The 19209-nt window shown below is 40.1% G+C and overlaps 1 protein-coding gene across 4 annotated transcripts in view; it reads right to left on the bottom strand.

Annotated features, from left to right (window-relative positions):
• AMPH (amphiphysin) overlaps positions 1-19209 on the bottom strand; it is a 124756-nt gene that overhangs the window by 60139 nt on the left and 45408 nt on the right. For all 4 annotated transcript variants that reach the window (XM_064443873.1, XM_064443874.1, XM_064443876.1 and 1 more), the window contains exon 2: positions 5144-5224. In XM_064443873.1, coding sequence (XP_064299943.1) covers positions 5144-5224 — 81 coding nt within the window. The remainder of the gene's footprint in view (positions 1-5143; positions 5225-19209) is intronic.

Raw genomic sequence — 19209 nt, 5'->3', positions numbered from 1 at the left:
TAAAGATGGTCAAGTAGGCATGTGGGATGCCTAATAATTCCCAGAGGAAAGAGGGTGTTGCAGAATACAATGAATTTCACAGGATTACAAAATATATTGAAGATCCCCTTCTTCATCATGTCCTTCATTCAACTGCAGATTAAGATACCTATGACTGTCTACGTGAGTCAGATGCCTCTCCTCCTCTTAGAGCCAATGTAGATTGCTTCAGTGCAACCTGTGGAGTCAGGAAGGCAATTAAGAAAACTCTAAAGCCAAAACCAATCATTCAGCCTAGCTGTCTAGTGTCTTTTGTGATGCCCTGCAAGACATCCACAAATGGCAAACATAACCTGTCCTATGGCGCCTGCCAGCTTTGTTGAACAGCATTTGGAAGCCAGGAAGGACACAGTAGGGCCTCAAAAGTGGCAACAGATGCCAACATTTAGACAACTGACTCACAACCCTCACGGCAGCTGCCTAACTTGGTGGGGCTATGCCAGGAGCCATGAGTGACCCCAGCAAAACCATGCCCTTCACTGATGGGTGCCATCCTGCAGGGTCTGGGCCAGGTGGGCAGAGTCGGGGCTGCTTAAGAGGCTTCACTGACATCCCCTGACTTGGCTAGTGTTTGAACCAGGTCCAGGGTCTGCCTGGGAGATCCAGACAGGAGCACCAGAAGACGCAGCTGAAGCATGGGTCCCCTAGGCATGTCATCCTGCACACCTATGACATGGCTCAGGAAGGGACTATGTGCCCAGGGCTGAGCTAAAATGGGACTCCTAGACCCATGTCCAGGGTTAAGAGTCCCAGATGGGGCTGATCAGAGCCATTAAGGGCCATAGACGCCCCCAGGTGACTGATAGGTTTCTGTCTTAGCCCTCCAGACTAGTTCAGCACAAGCACCTGGAAAGACCCAACTCAAATACAGACATTCACATCCAGGTGTTGCAATCTGGAACTGGATGGCCCCTCCAGAGGCAGGGTTCGGCTTCCAAAACATGTGTCTGGTGCCCCTGGATATGCTATGTGGTGCTCAAGAGGACCAGGGAGCCAGCAGGTATGGCACAGGACTGCAGGCAGAACCACATGCCTCTGTTTGGAGAAACCACTGGGGGCCAGGTGAGACATTGCAAGGCTCATCTGGTGCCTGTGTGTAGGTGGTGAATCTCATCTTTGGTGTCTTTGGTCATTAATAAATTGCAAAGAATCAGTGGCATGTCTGATGCAAAAAGAGCACTTCAATGAACGTTAATTGTCCCACAGAACACCTTCAAGTCAACGTCATGCTACAGCTGTATGGCAGCTAAGCATGTTTGCGTGAAATTAAGACCTAGCCAGGCTGGAACTTTTCAGGACCCCTAACAATTACACCTGATAAGCAGCTCTTTCTGTGAGGCACACATTAAGTAAAGCAGTCCACAGTAGCAGGTTCTGGTCACCCAACAACAGCATAAAAAGTCTCTTAATTTTCACCTAACTCTATAAACTAGCAACAGCAGCACTTGACCTTTTACTTTATTTTGACAATGTCATGGGCAGCTGCTTTTGTAGTAGCAACTGGTATATCTGTGTGTACATATACAAACCATGATTGTTTTAAACATTAAAATATAGTTTAACTGTAGTCTGTAAAATAAGTCTCATAACTACATAAGGAAAAATAATGAGACATAAATATGCATAGACACAAAACAGAATATTGATCTCTTACAAAAATGAAGCAAGCACTGTGTGTCATTAAAACATACTTGGCGATAAGGAAATTGCTATTTTACTTCCTGCCAAAAGAAAAGAAAGTGTAAGATACAGTTGCTTGAACAACAGAATACAGATGAAATTTCAGGTAAAACCCCAATGGACTTGATGATATTTTCACAGTGGAGAAATATATGCAGGAATTGCCTCTTTTTTCCCCCTTCTCTGAACTTCAGGGTCGATTCAGAAGCTGAGAACATCCACAATTAGTTGTGCTAAATCAAGAGAAACGTCTAAGCATCAAGACGTTTCTTGCAATACACTGAATATCTGTGTCATATATGAATTTTTATACGTTTTGTTTGTTCCACAAGTTTTGATTTAGAGTGGCAATTTCCAGTTTACAACTTAAGTGGAAGGTGAATAACAGCTGTATTCACTGTTAAAAATCAGAATGTTTTTCCTGGTGGTTTCAGCTACAGCAGCTTACTGCTTCTGATAGTGAAAGTCCTGAGGCTCTGCAAAGCCACTGTGCTCTGTTCTCTCCAGACATGGGATGACTCAGTTTCTCCACAGTGATTCATCTGGGTAATTCAACTCTGGCTTGTCAAGTCCAGGGGGACTCTTATCCAGCTGTATTCAGAAAAAGATGGAAACATATCACTGAGGAGTCTAAATAAGATTTTCGTGCAGATAGGTCTGCTGGACATATCCTTACACAGAGCCTTGGTACATACCCACCATCCAATCTGCTATTCAGGCAAGGAATAGCATGTTAAGATTTCAGTTTTTCAATTATCTGTTTCCTGGGTAATGAGCACTATGGTCTTTCCTTTCCCTGAGCTGAACTGGGAGTCTTCTTTTATTATCCTTGGAGAGTATTAATAAAAAGATCATTTTACCCATAAGATCAGTTGACCTCCCAAGTGTTGCAGGCTCAACAAGGTAGGGAAACAAGAAAAACAGACCACTTTCACAGCTTTCAGCTTACCAGGATTCCCAGAGCCCACATGGTACCATCTGCTACAAAGAACTTACAAAGAGACACAGAGTTGAAGTGACAGCCTTCCTCAAAACCAAATGGAGGTAGATGAGATGGCCAGGAAAGAGCCAAATCACTGCTAAATGAGACTGTAAGAAACAAAGTAAAGTTTGGACCTTCTCTCAAATTGCCTCTTCCACAGAGAGGCCCAGTTAGGTCAGCAACTGCCATGGAGACAAATAATCCTGGAGGGAACCTGCAAAAGAAGGGACAGCCTCTAGCAGCAATGGTTCTGCTTGCAAGACACCTGAAGGGTCCACATCAACAGTTCAGTGGACCTCAGCACAAAGAACAATCACCTAGACTCCCTTTTATTCTTTAAAACCTAGAATTTAATTTTATTTTTCCTAAGGGCTCTAGAGTTGCAGAGATAATCTTGAAAGCAGGACTGAATGTAAACCAAGAAGAAATGGCTGCCTGAGTTCACAGAAGACAGCAGTTCTGCAAGGTATTAATCAGTAAGGGTGATAATTCAAATGCACGTTGTAATGCTTCGTATCTTTGCATTGCTACTAAGTTGTAGGTCAAGGCACGGACAAAACTAAGAAAATTTAAGTAATTTATATGCTTCTTGTTGGTGAATATGGCAGAAACAGTGCTTTTGCAGCATTTTTTTCCCTTGTACTTGAAGAACTGAGCACAACAGAACTCTCAGAGCAAGCTCAGCAGAGCACAGTAACCACATGTGATTAGTTTAATAAATATACAGTCTCTGTCATTTGGTGTGCCAGTGGACCTAGCCTAATTTGCATGTGCCCCTCAAGAGAGTTGTAGTAGTTCCCTCTGCACTCACTCCTCCCTATCCAGTTCCTCCCCTGGCCCCAAGTCACATTCACATCCAGATTTAGCATCATGCAGTTCCTGCAAAGTCCTTGACTGCTTATTACTGTCTCTCTGTACATCAAAGGAAGAGGAAATAAAAAGGAAGAAATGCTAAGATCCTGCTTAGCCCTTAGCAAGACTTTCAGCTGAAAATCACCATTTTGGAAAATTCTTGGTAGAGGACAGAAAAAAAAACCCACCTGAGACATAATTTTGTTTAAAAATAATTTTTTTGTTCTTTCATCTCTAATTTTTTTCAGAATTTTTAGCTAAAAAACTATCCCACAACACTCTGTTTCATTATGAGGATGCTCCAGCTGCTCCTTCTGCACTCAATAAGAACCTTACAAATACACCTTTTTTCTAGTAACACAGTTACTGGCTGTGCAAATAGCTGGGATATTGACAGCAAGCATAACTAGCAACATAAGGACAATCACGAATAAAGAAATACTCCTCGAGAAATTTGAGGGAGGAACCACCCTCCTGAGAGAAACAGGTTCTTCTACTTCCCATCATTATCATCACTGGGGAAGAGCAAAGACCTACACAACAGGCCAGTGGCTCCCGAAACCTCCCTCTCTTCTACACTGAGAGGAAAATAAAGGCTAAGTGACCATAGGATGCAAAAGAGTTAATAAGCACCCAGCAGTCAGGATGCAGGGTTTGTGTTTACATGGAAAGGACAGAAGTGCATGTGGTAGATAGGACTGATTCAGGGCAGAAATTGCAAACTCTGACATGAGCCAATTTTGACACCTTGTAAAACGCGTGGGAGTAGTTCTCTTACCCTCCAGTGACTTTCTATATGAGCTCTAAATGATAGCTCACAAAGACGACAGGTACCTCAGTTCATACTTATGTAAGAAGACTGTTTTCTTGGTGGCATTAATGCAGCTCATAGTTGGCATTAATTTGTACTGGAAAGCTACAATATAATTATTCACAATTAATCACCTCAGAGCCAAAAAGTCTGTCCACAAAGTAAGGATTAATTGAGGTTAGAATTTAGGATTGCATTGGGAGTAGATTAGAAACTCTTCAGGGCACCTTTGTTTTCATGTCTTGTGTTTACAACACTAAAAGCAATTGAGCACTGCTCCCCAGTAGTGCTTCATCAATACTGTCACCACAGTCCCCTGCACTGACAGGGAGTGTAACACAGAGCAGTTGAACTATTAATCTATTGTCTTTGTATAAAACTGCTGATTTTATATACCACTGATGAAAACAATCCACAAAATGAAACCAAGGAAATATTTCTTTCTAAAAAGGAAACTAAAAAGCTGTATTTGGTCAGGGTTAGGTTCTGCTCTCGACTATGTGTCGAAAATGTGGCATCTTTCCATTGATCCCAAGCGGTTCAAGCATGATGGCGTTATATACAATTACAATATGTCCTTTTATTATGACTGCATTTCTTAGCCCTCCGCATGCACCAATTCAACTGTTCTTTCCATTTGAAAATAGCAGAACAAAATCTTATAGCCCGCGAAAAAATTCTTTTTACCTGTTACCCTGTAACATCATCTTCAAAATTGGAGTTCAAACACACTCCGTTCTTCTCAAGACACAACTAAAGAAACTGGAAAAGTAACTGACCTCTTGGCGTTTGAAATTTTGAACGTATTCTTCAAACTGTTCATCTTTCGTTTCATCTGCTTTTCCTAGTTTTTGAAGTACCTGCATTGAAAAGAAAAAGAAAAAGAAAAAGGAATAACTTAATATTTATGTCACAAAACAAAAATGCTGCTACTTTTAAACACTTCTGTTCTTGCAGTTAGGCTTAAATAACATTTTATTTTTGTGGGTATTGAGTGCACTACTGTTTCCAAAGTACACACAGGAAACCATTTTGTCAAAATAAAAAAGGATAAAAGCAGAAGTATGGGGTTTGTGTATGTGTGTGTGGAAATGCACTTCAAAGTATGGCATCCTTGGGGGGTATGTGGTTTCTTTAATGAAGCAACTTTTCTTTCAGGAAGGAATGCCAGGGTTTCAAAGCAAGGAAGAATGAGAGAAATTTGCTAGCACTGCAAGTTGTCCTCCCATTCAGACAGACAAAGAAAGAAAAAAAAAATCAAATTTCATTAGGTTTTTATCTCTTTATGGCTCATTATATCAAATGGTATTAACATTTTCCTTATCTGCATGATTTTCAAGATCAAGTCATACAGTGAGAATAAAGAACTGTGAGGCTGCATGAGAAATGGTTATGACTGATGCTTATTTAAAACATCTATTGGTGTTTGTATTTGCTCCCCTCACTAATTCAGCAGTGGATTGTCATCCACTAGATAATAAATATGCTGCAACATGTCAGCAATAAGGGCTATTCATGTGACAGCAATCTCAAAAGTAATTTGACACAACTACACTTTACACTGTATTTAACTACAATAAATGCATTCTATTATTAAACCCAGCTCTATCCATTAATTTTAACGTTGAAGACTTATGTGTAGCTGCAAATAGGCTTCAGCCTTCTTGTCAAGCAACACCCAGTGCACTGTATGTGGGATGAACCATCTCACACAGTCACGTTAGGATTGCTCTCCCAAGACAAAGCATCCAAGGTTTCCATTTTCACGGGAAAACACAAAACAAATTTAACTCCCCTCCCAAACTGAAACAGTAGCAATTAGCTGATACTATGAATAAACATATAAACATCCCCTCCTATTCCTCTCAAAACAGTCCTGGCATATTCTCTCTCCAACTGCCTGCCTCTCCCAACCCCAGCCAGCTCCACACCATAAAACCAGGCTACACAAAGGTGGGGCGAGCACAGCCACAGTGGAAACCAGGGGTCAAGATGACCACGAAGGGGATGCAATGCTACCTGTGGGCCTGGCATGTGGAACTTCAAGGAAGTTTTGACATATTTACAGCAGAAAGACAGAAAGAATTACATCAGAGAAGAAAAAAAAAAGACAAAGACTAGTCTTTTGCTGCATATAGCTGTATTTTAGCTTTTCATTCCCCTGGCTCATTTCAGCATTTTGGGTTGCTTTTAAGCCTGCTGCTGACTAGTCCCAAAGACCTCATATGCTCTTACCACCAATCTCTTCATAAAATATTAAAAAGTATTACAGATGGCTTTACAGAGGAATCATTTAATTTAATGTTTCATCTCATCACACGCCTTCACATTGCTCCTTGTCACCAATGAGCCAAACAGCCTGCCCCCAGCTGTGGCACAGCTTTGATCAACACCATGCAGCGCTCTGAAAATCCAATGTTTCCTTTTCAAAGAGGTGGCTACCAGGTAAGCCTCCTGACCACAGCAAAACATTAAAGCTCTGTTCACAGGAACAAGTAGCAGACAATAACTCCAATAGTGAATTGAAGTCTGAGCGATTTGTAACATAGGTAACAAGCCACAGCAAGAAAGGTTGTCATGATAAACTTTTTCTCTTTCCCAAAATATTAATGGCACATACCCATGTCTCCAGATGTGCACTCAGGTCCAATAGCACAAGGCTCAGAGGGGAACAACCTACCTCTCTCAGCACTTACCTCCTATGGTTTGTTTTTTAATTCTATCTCCAACTTTCAACTTCTGAACAGGTATTCACTGAACTGAGATTAAAATACAGTGTTAGAACTTGGCCTCGACAACCACCAACCCTGATCTTAACCCACAGTTACATTAAATAACTATTAATATCATAGCTTCCCAATTTTCCTAATCCTAACCCAAACCATAATGTAAATATTCACTTGGAACTGTAAGTACCAAGCCAGAGACTTGGCATCAGCTAATAATACTCACCCTCACAGAAGTCCTGCAGCCCATGCAAAACACACAGATAACGGGTTCACTCACTCTTTTTCTAAATTTAATCCTAATCCTAACCCCACAATCCTGTATAAAGACAGCCGAGCAGACTGTGGCGAGAATATACTGTTCCTCACAGGCCCCTTTTGATCCCATCCATACAGCCCCATGGACCACTCAACATGTAGCATGGCCTTTTACAACTAACCTTTTCCTAATTCATAAGCATAATTTTACAGCTGGTAGTCTAAATAGAGAGGTAACTAGACAGGGTAAGTCTTAGAAACTGATCTACCTTTCAGCACTTATTTGTGCACTTTTCTCTCAAAGTGGAAGTCTCTTGTCAACAGAAGTCTATAGTTTGTAGTTTGTTTTTGCTCAGTTTGGTTCCTACCTACAGGGTGTCTTTGGGATAGGCTTTAGGCCAGATGAAGAAGGCTTGTCTACGCTACACATGGGTTCCTCTAACTCCAAACTCTCTTGTGGACAGGCTGAAAGAAATTTAGACACATTGTTCATCTTGTTATATAGAGTACCTAGGTCAAGATTAGAATCAGGGTCTGGTTTAGGACTAGGGTTAGGAAAAGGAAAGTAGACAGCCTACTAGCATTAGGTTTAAATATTGGTCAAGAGAAAATAGTCTTAAAATGCCTAGGTTACTGGAATGCATCTGATGGCCATTACAATTAAAATAAAGGCTGTGCTCAGGAGCAGCCAGTGCCTACGCTCCCCTTTAAGCCTCAGTTCAACCACCCTTATAGATAAGGATTAGATTTAGTAACAGGAATAGCTCAGTTTATTGGTGGCCCCTGAGGACAGGAGAAGGGTAAATGGACAGTGTTTTACAACAGCCTTGGAGTGCTCTACAATGTCCCAAAGACAGGAGATTTGGACAGATAAGTGGCTAATATTTTATTTCAGGTCCATGTAGTAGGTAACCCATGTCATGGATTTGAATTCAGGCATTAGAAAAAGAATGAATAGAGGAACCAAAGCTATTGCTGAACATTCAATGGCCCATAGGGCTATAATGAGGCCTGGATTCAGATAAGGCAGGTGGCTAGCATTTTTTTTTCCTTCTTAGCATGCCCTCAGAAAGAAATAATATTTGGGGTTGGGGTTAGCTTTAGGAACATCTATCAATGTGTATGAACAGCCTGTACTATTTAAATATGAAATAATTTTTTAAAAATTAAAGAAACAGTCATGAACTAAATCTCAAGGACTCTGTAGTCTTCTAAGACTGTATAAAATAGTTTGTGAAGATGATCAACCATCCAAAAAAGAAATAGGCAAAAAGCTATCCCATTTTATACAATGAAACTGAATCATCTACCGGGAAGTATCCTTTTAAAATGCCATAGAAAGACAACAACAACAACAAAAAAAAGACAAGAATTTGAAACAGCTGCTTTATTTTTTTCTTGATTTAACTGTAGTCTCCAAGTGTGATAGCGTACAATTTGCTTAATGCAGTGAATTACGTTCAGGATCTAAAATGAATATCAGAGTTGACCCAGCATGTCACTAAGACTATATGAACTAAATAATTAAGTCCAATCAGCATTGAGAATGCAGTAAATAACCTACATGTTGTTGAGTGAATATATGTATAGATAAATTGCCTGGCAATGTAGTACTGAGATAAATAAATGGCAGATTCTAGAGAAACACATAAAATTTGATAAGAACATCAGGCATGTCTGATATTATTCATAAATATCATCAAGAGTACATGTCTAGACACAAAATGCAAGAATATTTCCATTTGGGGATGTTGTATCCTCAGTAACCCTTTTGGAAGACATAAGACTGAACAGTTCCCCTTTAAAGTCATTTGAGTACCTTCACTTACCAAATAATACATTTAAGTTCTATAAGGATCTGAAGTGTTAGGAAGAAAAAGTCAATAATTTGCTGATCTTGAACTAAAATGATCAGTTGTACAATGACTGTGAACTGAATGTTGCTAAATGTCTGCAACATACCAAAGAAAGGAAAGGAATATAATAGAAAAAATTACAGATGAGCTTGTGTAATTTTGATTATATTGAAAACTCATGTCTTGTGGCAAGGAAGAGAGCATTATAATACCTGATGAGACTACCACCCTGACCAGCCTACCCATCCTCCTCTAAAAAAGTTTCTAAGACCATAACAATTCAAGGAAGAAAGAAAAAAAAGGGGGGGAAAAGAAACTGAAGAAACTGATTCTCTGATGTAAACTGTGGCCACCCAGGAGCTGCCTCAAGAGCAGCTCAGCTCCCTGCTCAGCAGCAGCAGGGTGGACAGAAGCTGACAGTAACCTAATCAGACATCCCAACATGCGTCATCCTCAGTTATGCATTAGTATTCTTAAAGAGCAACCAACATGTTCAAAGTCACTTAGGGCAGGAGGACATGACAGATCAGACAGGGCTAACCAGGAGAAGACTTTATGAGAAATTCCTAGGACTATTAAAACACTGAGAAAGCTATGCTAATCTAACTTGCCATAAGTAGCACTATTTAAGGACATTACAGAGTAATTCCACTACAAAACGCAAGACGAACACTTGTGAGAGTCCAAAACCTTTGTCATAAACTCACTGCCCAAAATATTTTGAGAATAGCAAAGTGCTCTAGATCTCAGCAGATGCAAACTCATGCACCTACAATGCTGTTCCGCAGCACTTTTTTTTCTAATACAGTACGCTTCTTCATCCTGTAAAAGAAATAGTAGGGCTTGTCGTGGTTTAATCCCAGTTGACAACCAAACCCCACACAGCTGCTCACTCGCTCACCCCCTGCAGTGGGATGAGGGAGAGAATTAGAAGAATAAAAGAAAGAAAAGTCATGGGTTGAGATGAGAACAGTTTAATAATTTAATAATAATGAAAGACTGTAATGAAGAGAGAAATAAAAATCAGGAAAACCAAGTTTTGCAACCGCTCACCATCTGCTGACCAATGCCCAACCTGTCCCTGAGCAGCAATCCCTGCCCTCCAGCAAACTCCCCCTGCTTATATACTGAGCGTGATGTCATATGGTATTGAAAATCCTTTTGGCCAGTTTGGGTCAGCTGTCCTTGCTATGCCCCCTCCCAGCTTCTGCACCTGGCAGAGTATGGGAAGCTGAAAAGTCCTTGTCTTAGTGTAAGCACTGCTTAACAACGAAAACATCAGTGTGCTATCACATTATTCTCATGCTAAATCCAAAACACAGCACTATTCCAGCTACTAGGAAGAAAGTTAACTCTATCCCAACTAAAACCAGGACAGGACAGGGCTGCATGATTAATATGTGCAGATTTACAAAGGAGTTTCAATATGGTACTTCTGGGCAGAAATTGGTTAAAATGAAAGCAGACCATTCAGAAGAAATCATTTTAGAGTTATATATGTGCAAAACATTATATGGATTCTGGCAAATGCTCACAAAACTCAAAGAAGTATTTGCTCAATGTAAAACAGAAGCTTTGAAAGAAGCTTATGTGGCATGACAAGAACACTTATCTGAGGTGAACAAAAGAAACACAATAAGTTTGAAATAATCGTGATTATATTTCAACTTACCCAACTACAAAATAGTATATGATAACTCATACAGAAAACATATAATGACCCCAAGCTTACCACAGCCTGACAGTAATTCCAGACAGACAAAAAAAGCCCCACTCCCACAAAATCCAACCCTTTCCCCCTAATCCCCCCCAACCTAGCACCTCCAAGCTTAAAACCACTAAATTTTTCATGTGATGGAATGCTATACAAAGCATCCAATGCCACAAAACCATAAAAAAAGTGTCACATTAGAAAAGCTAAGCATGATTCGTGATGCCCAGCTGGTATCTGAGAAGTGTAGGAACAAAGTTTAAGAAACCCTGTTTGTTCCAGAAATAAAAGCTGGCTTGGAAGGCAACATATCAAAGTATGAAATATGCAACAGAACTAACTCCAAAACGTATCTAGTGACTCTCACTCAAGCGTTAGAGCAGGGTGCTAAACACAAGAAATAGAACAAAAATTCAAGACTTGCTGAAGCCACATGAGATTCCCACCCCCTCACCATTAGCACATGGGTAGCTGAAGCGAAACCAGAGGGTAAATCATTACAAGCATGTTACTCAGTCATTCCCCTGCAAAGAGGGGCAAGAGGAGACAGTGAATTGGATTATAGATATGCAATTGTAAAGCTGACAGACCTACATGTTTAGTCCATCTAATAAAAAGACTCCTCTCCAGGGAGGTAACATTCATACCTATCTACTCAAGATCTACTTGGGTGGCATTTAAAAGCAAAACAATTTCTTTTTTTTATAGTGATTTCAAAGTCTACAGTCTTATCCTGCCTCCACTTCACTCCGGCGCTGAAATCTCAAAGTATGGGCAGAACAAGAAGATGGGAAGAGAGGTATTTTTCAGTATTGTTACATGGCAGGATTAAAATATGTGCAATGTTTTTAATAAAAAATAGGTCGGATTTCCTAATTAAAAAATAATAAATAAAAGATTCTTTTAAAACTTGTTAAATTTCTGTCTAGTGAGAAATGAGTGAGAAAAAAGTGAGAAAACCTCCAGTATTTAACACTTTCTTTTTAGGGTGAAAGCCTCGGCTTTCCAAACAAGCTCAGTTTTTTGGCTTAGCCAGAAACCATACCATATTCAACGTTGTTAGGATTTCGTAAAGTAAGTAGAACAGCAACTAGAACATACCCAGTAAGTATTAATTACCATTTTATCACAGAGTTAAGATATGCATGTCTGAAATAGCACAGTGTACTGCTGTTTCAATTCTGCTACGAATATTTTGATTCCAACATAGCTCCAATGCAACAAGCTCAATCGCTTCACTTTTCCAAGAGGTTGATTTTCCACACTATACAGCCTATACACTTTCCAAGAACTTAGGCCTGCCTTTGTACTGCTGCTGCCACTACTACCACCATTGCGTTCCTCAGAAACACAGCTGACAGTGACAAATGTTTGCCCAAACCTCTGTTCTCATTAATATCTGCTGGAGGGTTGTGGGGAAAAAAATCCCTTTGTCATTAACAGACTCTCAAAAGACCGGAAACATGTTTAAAAGAGCACACTAAGCATTTTACTAAGAAGGCTATAGAAAATGCAGAAAGACACTGCAATAAAGGTCTTCACTGATAAGCAATTGCTATGTGTGGTGCTGGTTTATCGCAGAACCGCTCCAGGCATCCTGAGGACTGCATCTGGCCACCAGCCTGAGATGGGAGCTGAGTCAAGAAGGGTGATGCTGTGGCCTGTTTCTGAAGTCTCAAGAAGATCCACTGGTGCATAAAACACAGAAATGACAATTTAAGAAAACACACTTTAAAACATTAAGGAGCAAACAATGACCCACCAACCCAGAACACACAACTCTTTTTAAAACGAAATAATTGCTGTGGAGACGGCCAATAAATTTACAAGAGCTCAGTCAGACACAGAAAGAAACAGAAGACTTGCAAAAAACATCTATGTTCTCGCCCTCCTCTGACCACTCCCTCTTCTTCCTCATCTTCAGCAGAATCTGCAGTCCGGATTGTTTCTGTTACTGATCTTAAGAAATTACTAAACTTGTCACATTTCCAGATTAATGTTCGGTGATCTGTAGTTACCACCCCTTTTTTTCTGTACACACTTGCAGAATTAATGATATAGAGAAAGCCTGAGCATTCAGTAATTTACAGCCAACGTTCATTGTCAAGTAATATATCTTATATCTCTATTAGTGTACACTGGTATTTGTTCCCCAGCCTCCCATTTAGGTTTCCTTTTCAACTGGGCAAAATAATCCTTATTTGCCCACCATTTACAGCCAAATTTCATTGCTGAAGTTTCACACACTGAATCACATACTAGGAGAAAGGCTGTCATGGTAAACTGCAATTTGGGAATGTACCATTTAGCAGAGGACTGAGATTCCACAACTGCTATCCTGATGTATGACAGACAATTTCTGCTGTACAGAGTTACAAAGCAAATGAGAAGTGACAGGATCACAGAATAGTAAGGGTTGGAAAGGACCTCTGGAGATCATCTTGTCCAATGCCCCTGCTTGAGCAGGTATGCCTAGAGCAGGGTGCAAGTCATATCCTGAACTGCATTAATGCATGAAATATGGCCCAAACAATGGAAGAGGGTAGCTGATAGGTACCAGGCACTCTCCAGTATGGAAGAGCATAAAAATGACTCTACAAGTCAGACTAATTGTGCGTATGATCTACCAACCTATCTTCACCCCCTCCCAAAGACACCGCCTAGGGAAGGTACATGAGAAGCGTGCAGTGACAGTCCTGCAGAACCCTCTCCCAACCCCTAACAAACTGCATTTCAATGAATTCCTGATGTGGTCTCTTTATATTTTATAGCCTTGATGGATTTTTCTTATTTATGGATTGTCCTGCTGCTTGTGCAGCCCTGGTAAGGTATTCACTGTTGCAAGAAGCATGAAGGTTCGCTTTTTCTCATGGCTGCTTTTCTTTTGTTAATTTTTTTTTTGTCAGCTTTTGCTTGCTGGTGCTTTGGGTATTGTAAAATACCACAATGCCTGGAAAGTTTGCTAACAAATGAGAAGAGTACTGAATAATATCCAGACAACCATACAATACTATGATATGGTCTCTTAATCAAAATTGGAAGAGGGAAATATGGTCTTTCTACACAGTCTAAATGACAAATGTGACCATTATGCTGTGAGAGATGATTATTATAACCTTTCTGCAAATTACAGGATGTAATTGTACATTATTGCCCAGATGATGTAAAAATGCTCGAGAGACGCACAAAATAAACAAGACTGGTTCCTCTCAGAATAAAGCTACAGACTTCTACATTAGTCCTTGGTCATTTGGTTAAAAGCAGGAAGTACTTTACAGAGACCACTGACTTGCATATCGCAGGGCACTACAATGCACAGCCCATTCCTCACCTTTTCCTTGTAACTTCCAGCAAATTTGGTCTACTGGAAGTAGGCACCCTTGCAAAATTTAACATAATAGTACCTGGCTATTGTTCTGCGTAAGTGAGATCCTAAGAGGTCCAGCAGTAAAGCTTAGCTGGGCAGTAGGAATTTAAGGAGATTGAAGGATGAGCTTTGGAGTTTGCAAGGCCTTGCTTTGCTGGTGAGAAGTGAAGGGATACTAACAGCTATGACAATGTACTGCTAGGGACTTCTGCTTGTCTCCGGGGACCTTCACAGGTCTAATGCTACGGGGGTCTCCCACATGGTATGGTGGCTCATCAGACACTCTCTGTATGTAATCTGAAAGGTGCTTATCCCCAATGGATGTGCAAGCCTGGCACAGCTTCCAAGAACCACCATGTACTAAAATACACAGAGGCAAGCTGTTAGATGAGCTTTCCCCAGTCTGCTCTGCATAACTAGCCTGTATAATAGAGGACAGCATCCAGGTAGAGAGGTTGGAATGGTGCATGGCAGGTGATTTTCATGGGATGTAGCTAATCATCATGTAGGAAAACAAAATGGAAAGAAACAAGAAACAACATAGACCAAGCTTAGATGTAGAGGGAAAAGAAAAGTGTGAAATCAAAGAAATAATTAAGAGGAAGAAAAACCATTTAGAGAGAATAGGGACCAAGCTAAAAGCAAAGAATCAACTTTGAGAAAATGTGGGGTTTATTCATTTGCCTTCCCATAGGCATCTCAGATGGCACAGGATGTCTCAAACATCTCTGTGCAGGTGGCAAACATAACACAGGACCTGTGGAAGTGTCTCCTGGTATAGCAGCTTGAGGCGAGGCAGGATACAACTCAAGCAGCCTATGTGTGGGCAGATGAATTGAGCTATTAATATCACAGCAACATCTACAATCCTCAAACTTTTGAGTACTCTTTTTCCCCACAAAATCTCTCAATGCAGTAATAGTTCCTTCCTTGCTCACTTTACCATTGGGGAAACATGGTACAGGAAAGGCAAGTAACTTCTACACCAAGTTAAGAGTAAGTTAATCACAAGCAGGGTACCAAAACTGATTATTCTAGACTAGCATCTTAACCTCTGGGCTATCCTCCTGTGAAAAGGAGATTCATAGTGTAACCAGGGTGATGAAGTTAACCAACCATGGATGCTGCTATACTATCCAACTGAACATTAAGTCGGGACAATCAGTGTATTCTTTGATCTGTATTTTAGTCATTAGTTAATCATTAACGCAAATGAAACAATAGACAATGTGTTTCTGTCAGAACCTCTCTTTTAAGGCTCAAAGCCTAATTTTTAGATCCCAAACCCTTTCTTTTAGGGTCCAAACTTCTGTTTTAAGGATTAAAGCCTCATTTTTTAGGTAGCAGTGATTCAGGGAATAAATGGTGGGCATTACTAATGCAATCTAGTGTAGCTCAACAAATGCTGTGGCCCGGAGCCAAAACTTAGCCAGGATAATGAGGTAGCCTTAACAGGAACAGCCTGCACAATGACTAAAACTTGTTGCTTTGGGGGAGTCAGAAAGGCCTCAAGGTAAGAAGCGCCTAAACAAGTTACGATGACATTTGACCTTAAGAAAAGCAGATGTACAGAACTATAAAGATAAAGAACAGCAGAGCAAACACTAAACCAGAACAGACCATCCCTCAAGGATAGTACACACACAATCTCAGATCTGAGTTTGCGCGAAAACAAGTGTTAACTAGCGGACACAGTGAGGAAGAGTATATCCTTCATCCAGAGACCCCTGACGACCACCCAAAGACACCAACAGGCATGGGCAAATGACATTTGCATATCATGAATATCTATATCTTTTATTGGAAAACTAATGAATATGTACTTAGAGCATGTACTTAACCGGCACAATAAGGTCTGACATTATGCACGTTAGGAGGAGCGATCCCCCATGCATCCGGCACCATGAATAAAGAATGCCTGCCTTTTAACACTACATTGGTCTTACGAGGTTTATTCCCGATTTCAGTGACAATAGTACAGAAATCTGCTGTGGGCAGATTATCTGCATCAGAGCTATACAGAAGAGGAAGAGTGAACGAAAAGGCATCTTAAAGAACTGGAAAGACAATCTGTTTGCCCTTCTCAGGCTATTGTTGCTCTCACGCTTCTTGAAAAGATTGATCACTTCTTTTGGTGGAACAAGAGCTAAATTTAACCGCCTGCAAAAATAGCAATAATATCCTTGGCTGAATTTCTGTGTCCTTTACTGTATCCCAAATAAATAAAAAAGCCACTCTGCTGAATTAATCAAAAACCCATCAGTTGCTGCTGCTTCTGACTATACTCGGCTTACTCATCTGGCTGAAAAGTACCTGGATATGTTTCTATAGCAGTAACCAGAGCATCTCAAACTTGTAGAAACTGGTTATGAATCCACTTACACTCTCCTCATCACTTTATTTTCCTCTTTCTTACCAGTTCCTCCACTTTCCTACTCCCTTTGATTTGTCCTCTACACCTACTTTTGAGCAGACACTTTCCTTAATACTGCTCTGTCCAAAAAACAACAACCATGGAAGAAATATGTTATTTACTGCCCTGATAAAGTTTCACTCTGTTCATGTGACAACTTCATTTACCTGATGTTTCGGCCCTATTTGGGCTGCCAGCTTTTCAAAGGAGAGACCACCTCATCCTTTACCCATGTACAGCACCAAAGAAGAGGGATCATCATCTTGATTTGTTTGATACAGCTACAAAAAAGCTAGGATTAATAATAATTTATCTTCTGATGTTTACGTTCGCTGGGTGACCAGCTAGCACTTTTGCTGTCTATTTACTTATTACTCCTAGTCCTTAGAAAGCAGGGGGAAAAAAAAGGCTAAAGCAGCCATTTGAAAAACTTTTTTCCCCATGTTTTAATGCATAAAAAGTTGCAATGGACTGTGACATAATTATCATTCACAAAACTTATAATTATTTAAATCAGATTTGAATAATTATAAAACAATGGAGTAGATTGCCTATATAGAACTTTTTCAGAACTAATCTCTGAGATCTTGTAAATAGAACATTAAAATCAACTACAGAGACATTTAGCACAAAAATCTTTCAAGCTGGAAGCAGCCGCGATGCAATAAACAAATCTGTTTCATATACAGAAGGGCCACTAAAGCTCATCCTTGCACAAGGAACCTAATATAATTCATCCTACCAAAGTCCTCAGCAGTGCTACCTGACAGGCAATCTGTTATCTCTAAATTAATCAAGTTTTTCCTGGGCCAAGATGACAGATATCAAATAAAAAACTATAATTTATCTGTTGGATACCACAGTTTTGTTTTCTTAATTAAACATTTAAATTCTAGCTGGAAAAAGACAACTTTGTTCTTTACAGACTGTCTCTCTGGATTTATCACATGAAGCACATAATGCTTTTCCTGTCTGTTGGGAGTCAAGTAAGAAATAATCAAGCAAAAAGCTTTTCAGTCACAAGGCCAAAATAAAGGTCACATTCAATATAACAGACCTTAAATTTAAAATGCACATGTATTCTCCTACTGTCTAGTTCCACAGGATATGTATAACGAACGCTTGTTTACTTTATTTAGCTCTGGTGATATGTTTTCAGTGGATCAAAGAACTTAAGGAAACCAGGCTTTCACTTTAAGTAGTGATGCTTTTCAGCCTATTTCCCCTTCTATTCACATTGCGGTACATGATTTTCTGCACTCAGTTCCAAGGTCCAGTAACAGTATTTCCTATTGGTCTTGATTAAACTCAGACTGAACCAATTTATAAGAAAAGAAATGGATTTTGGCACAAAGTAGATAAAGAGTGTTAGCGGTAAAATATAATGTCCCCACAGCAAAATGATACGAAGTTGGTAAATCTCATTGGATAGCATTATAGGTATCTCCAGGTTACTTCTCATCACAAGACAGACAAAAGGTAATTTACAAATGGAAGTAATTTCTTCAACCTGGAGGAAGAACCAGATAAAATAATAAAAAAATCTGATTAAAAAAAGATATTTTGATTTGATGTAATATGTTTTTCTACTGGTTGCCTGTGAGATTATAATCCACATTCTTAGACCCAAAATTACAGTTCCATCAGTAACCCTGCGGAGATGATGACAGAGACAAGAGTTCAGCCATTCCTGACACGGGTAATTAACAGAGCTCACGCATTTCCCATTCTATGGCCTCAAAGGGTTAACAGGTGAATTTACTTTCCTTCCACTTCACCATTACATCTACAGGCTACTAGTGGTTTTGTGTCTTATCAGTTTGGCTTCTAAATTAATTCATATGCTCAAAGTAGCGATACAGATGCCTAATCTTGACTGCCTCCTCCAGTCTGAGCTGTGGCATTTCCAGAGATACTTTTACACCTTGAGAAAGGTGCTGGCTGAGGCTAGAAAGAAATGCCCACATTTGGTCCAGCATGCACTGAGGTGTGGATGCTGCCCACCCTGAGGCTCCTGCATGTCCAGCAAGGACAGGATTTCTCTCTGCAGCCTCAGGGCAATCTTCATTACAGGACTGATAGTGGAGCCCTGGGGAAACAAAGCCCAAAGTTTCCAGCATGGTTTGACGGCTTGCCAAGAGAATATTTCACCACCTGTTAAGACAGACTCATGTCATGCCACACATAGCAACGCAGAACACGAAGATAACTTTGTCTAGTACTTTGCAAAACATTTTCCAGATTGATGTTCATCTGTGGAGGAATTTACTGTTTCTTCATAGATCAAGAATACATTGCACTTTAAATATCAGTGATGTGCCTGACATGGTAACACTTGCTGATGAGCTACTATTTACCTTTGAGGTGCTCTAGACCTGTCTCCTCTCTTCTCATCCAGAGGAAGACAGTGACACTGACATAACACTGCCAGGTGAATTCAGTCCTCTCTAGATGGAATGATAAATAAGTTTGTTTTGAAGTATTGAGGAAATTATCTCCCAACAGTATGAAAAA

This window comes from Phalacrocorax carbo, chromosome 2, assembly GCF_963921805.1.
Source record: "Phalacrocorax carbo chromosome 2, bPhaCar2.1, whole genome shotgun sequence".
Classification (NCBI taxonomy): Eukaryota; Metazoa; Chordata; class Aves; order Suliformes; family Phalacrocoracidae; genus Phalacrocorax; species Phalacrocorax carbo.
This window is presented reverse-complemented; position numbering and strand designations above follow the sequence as displayed.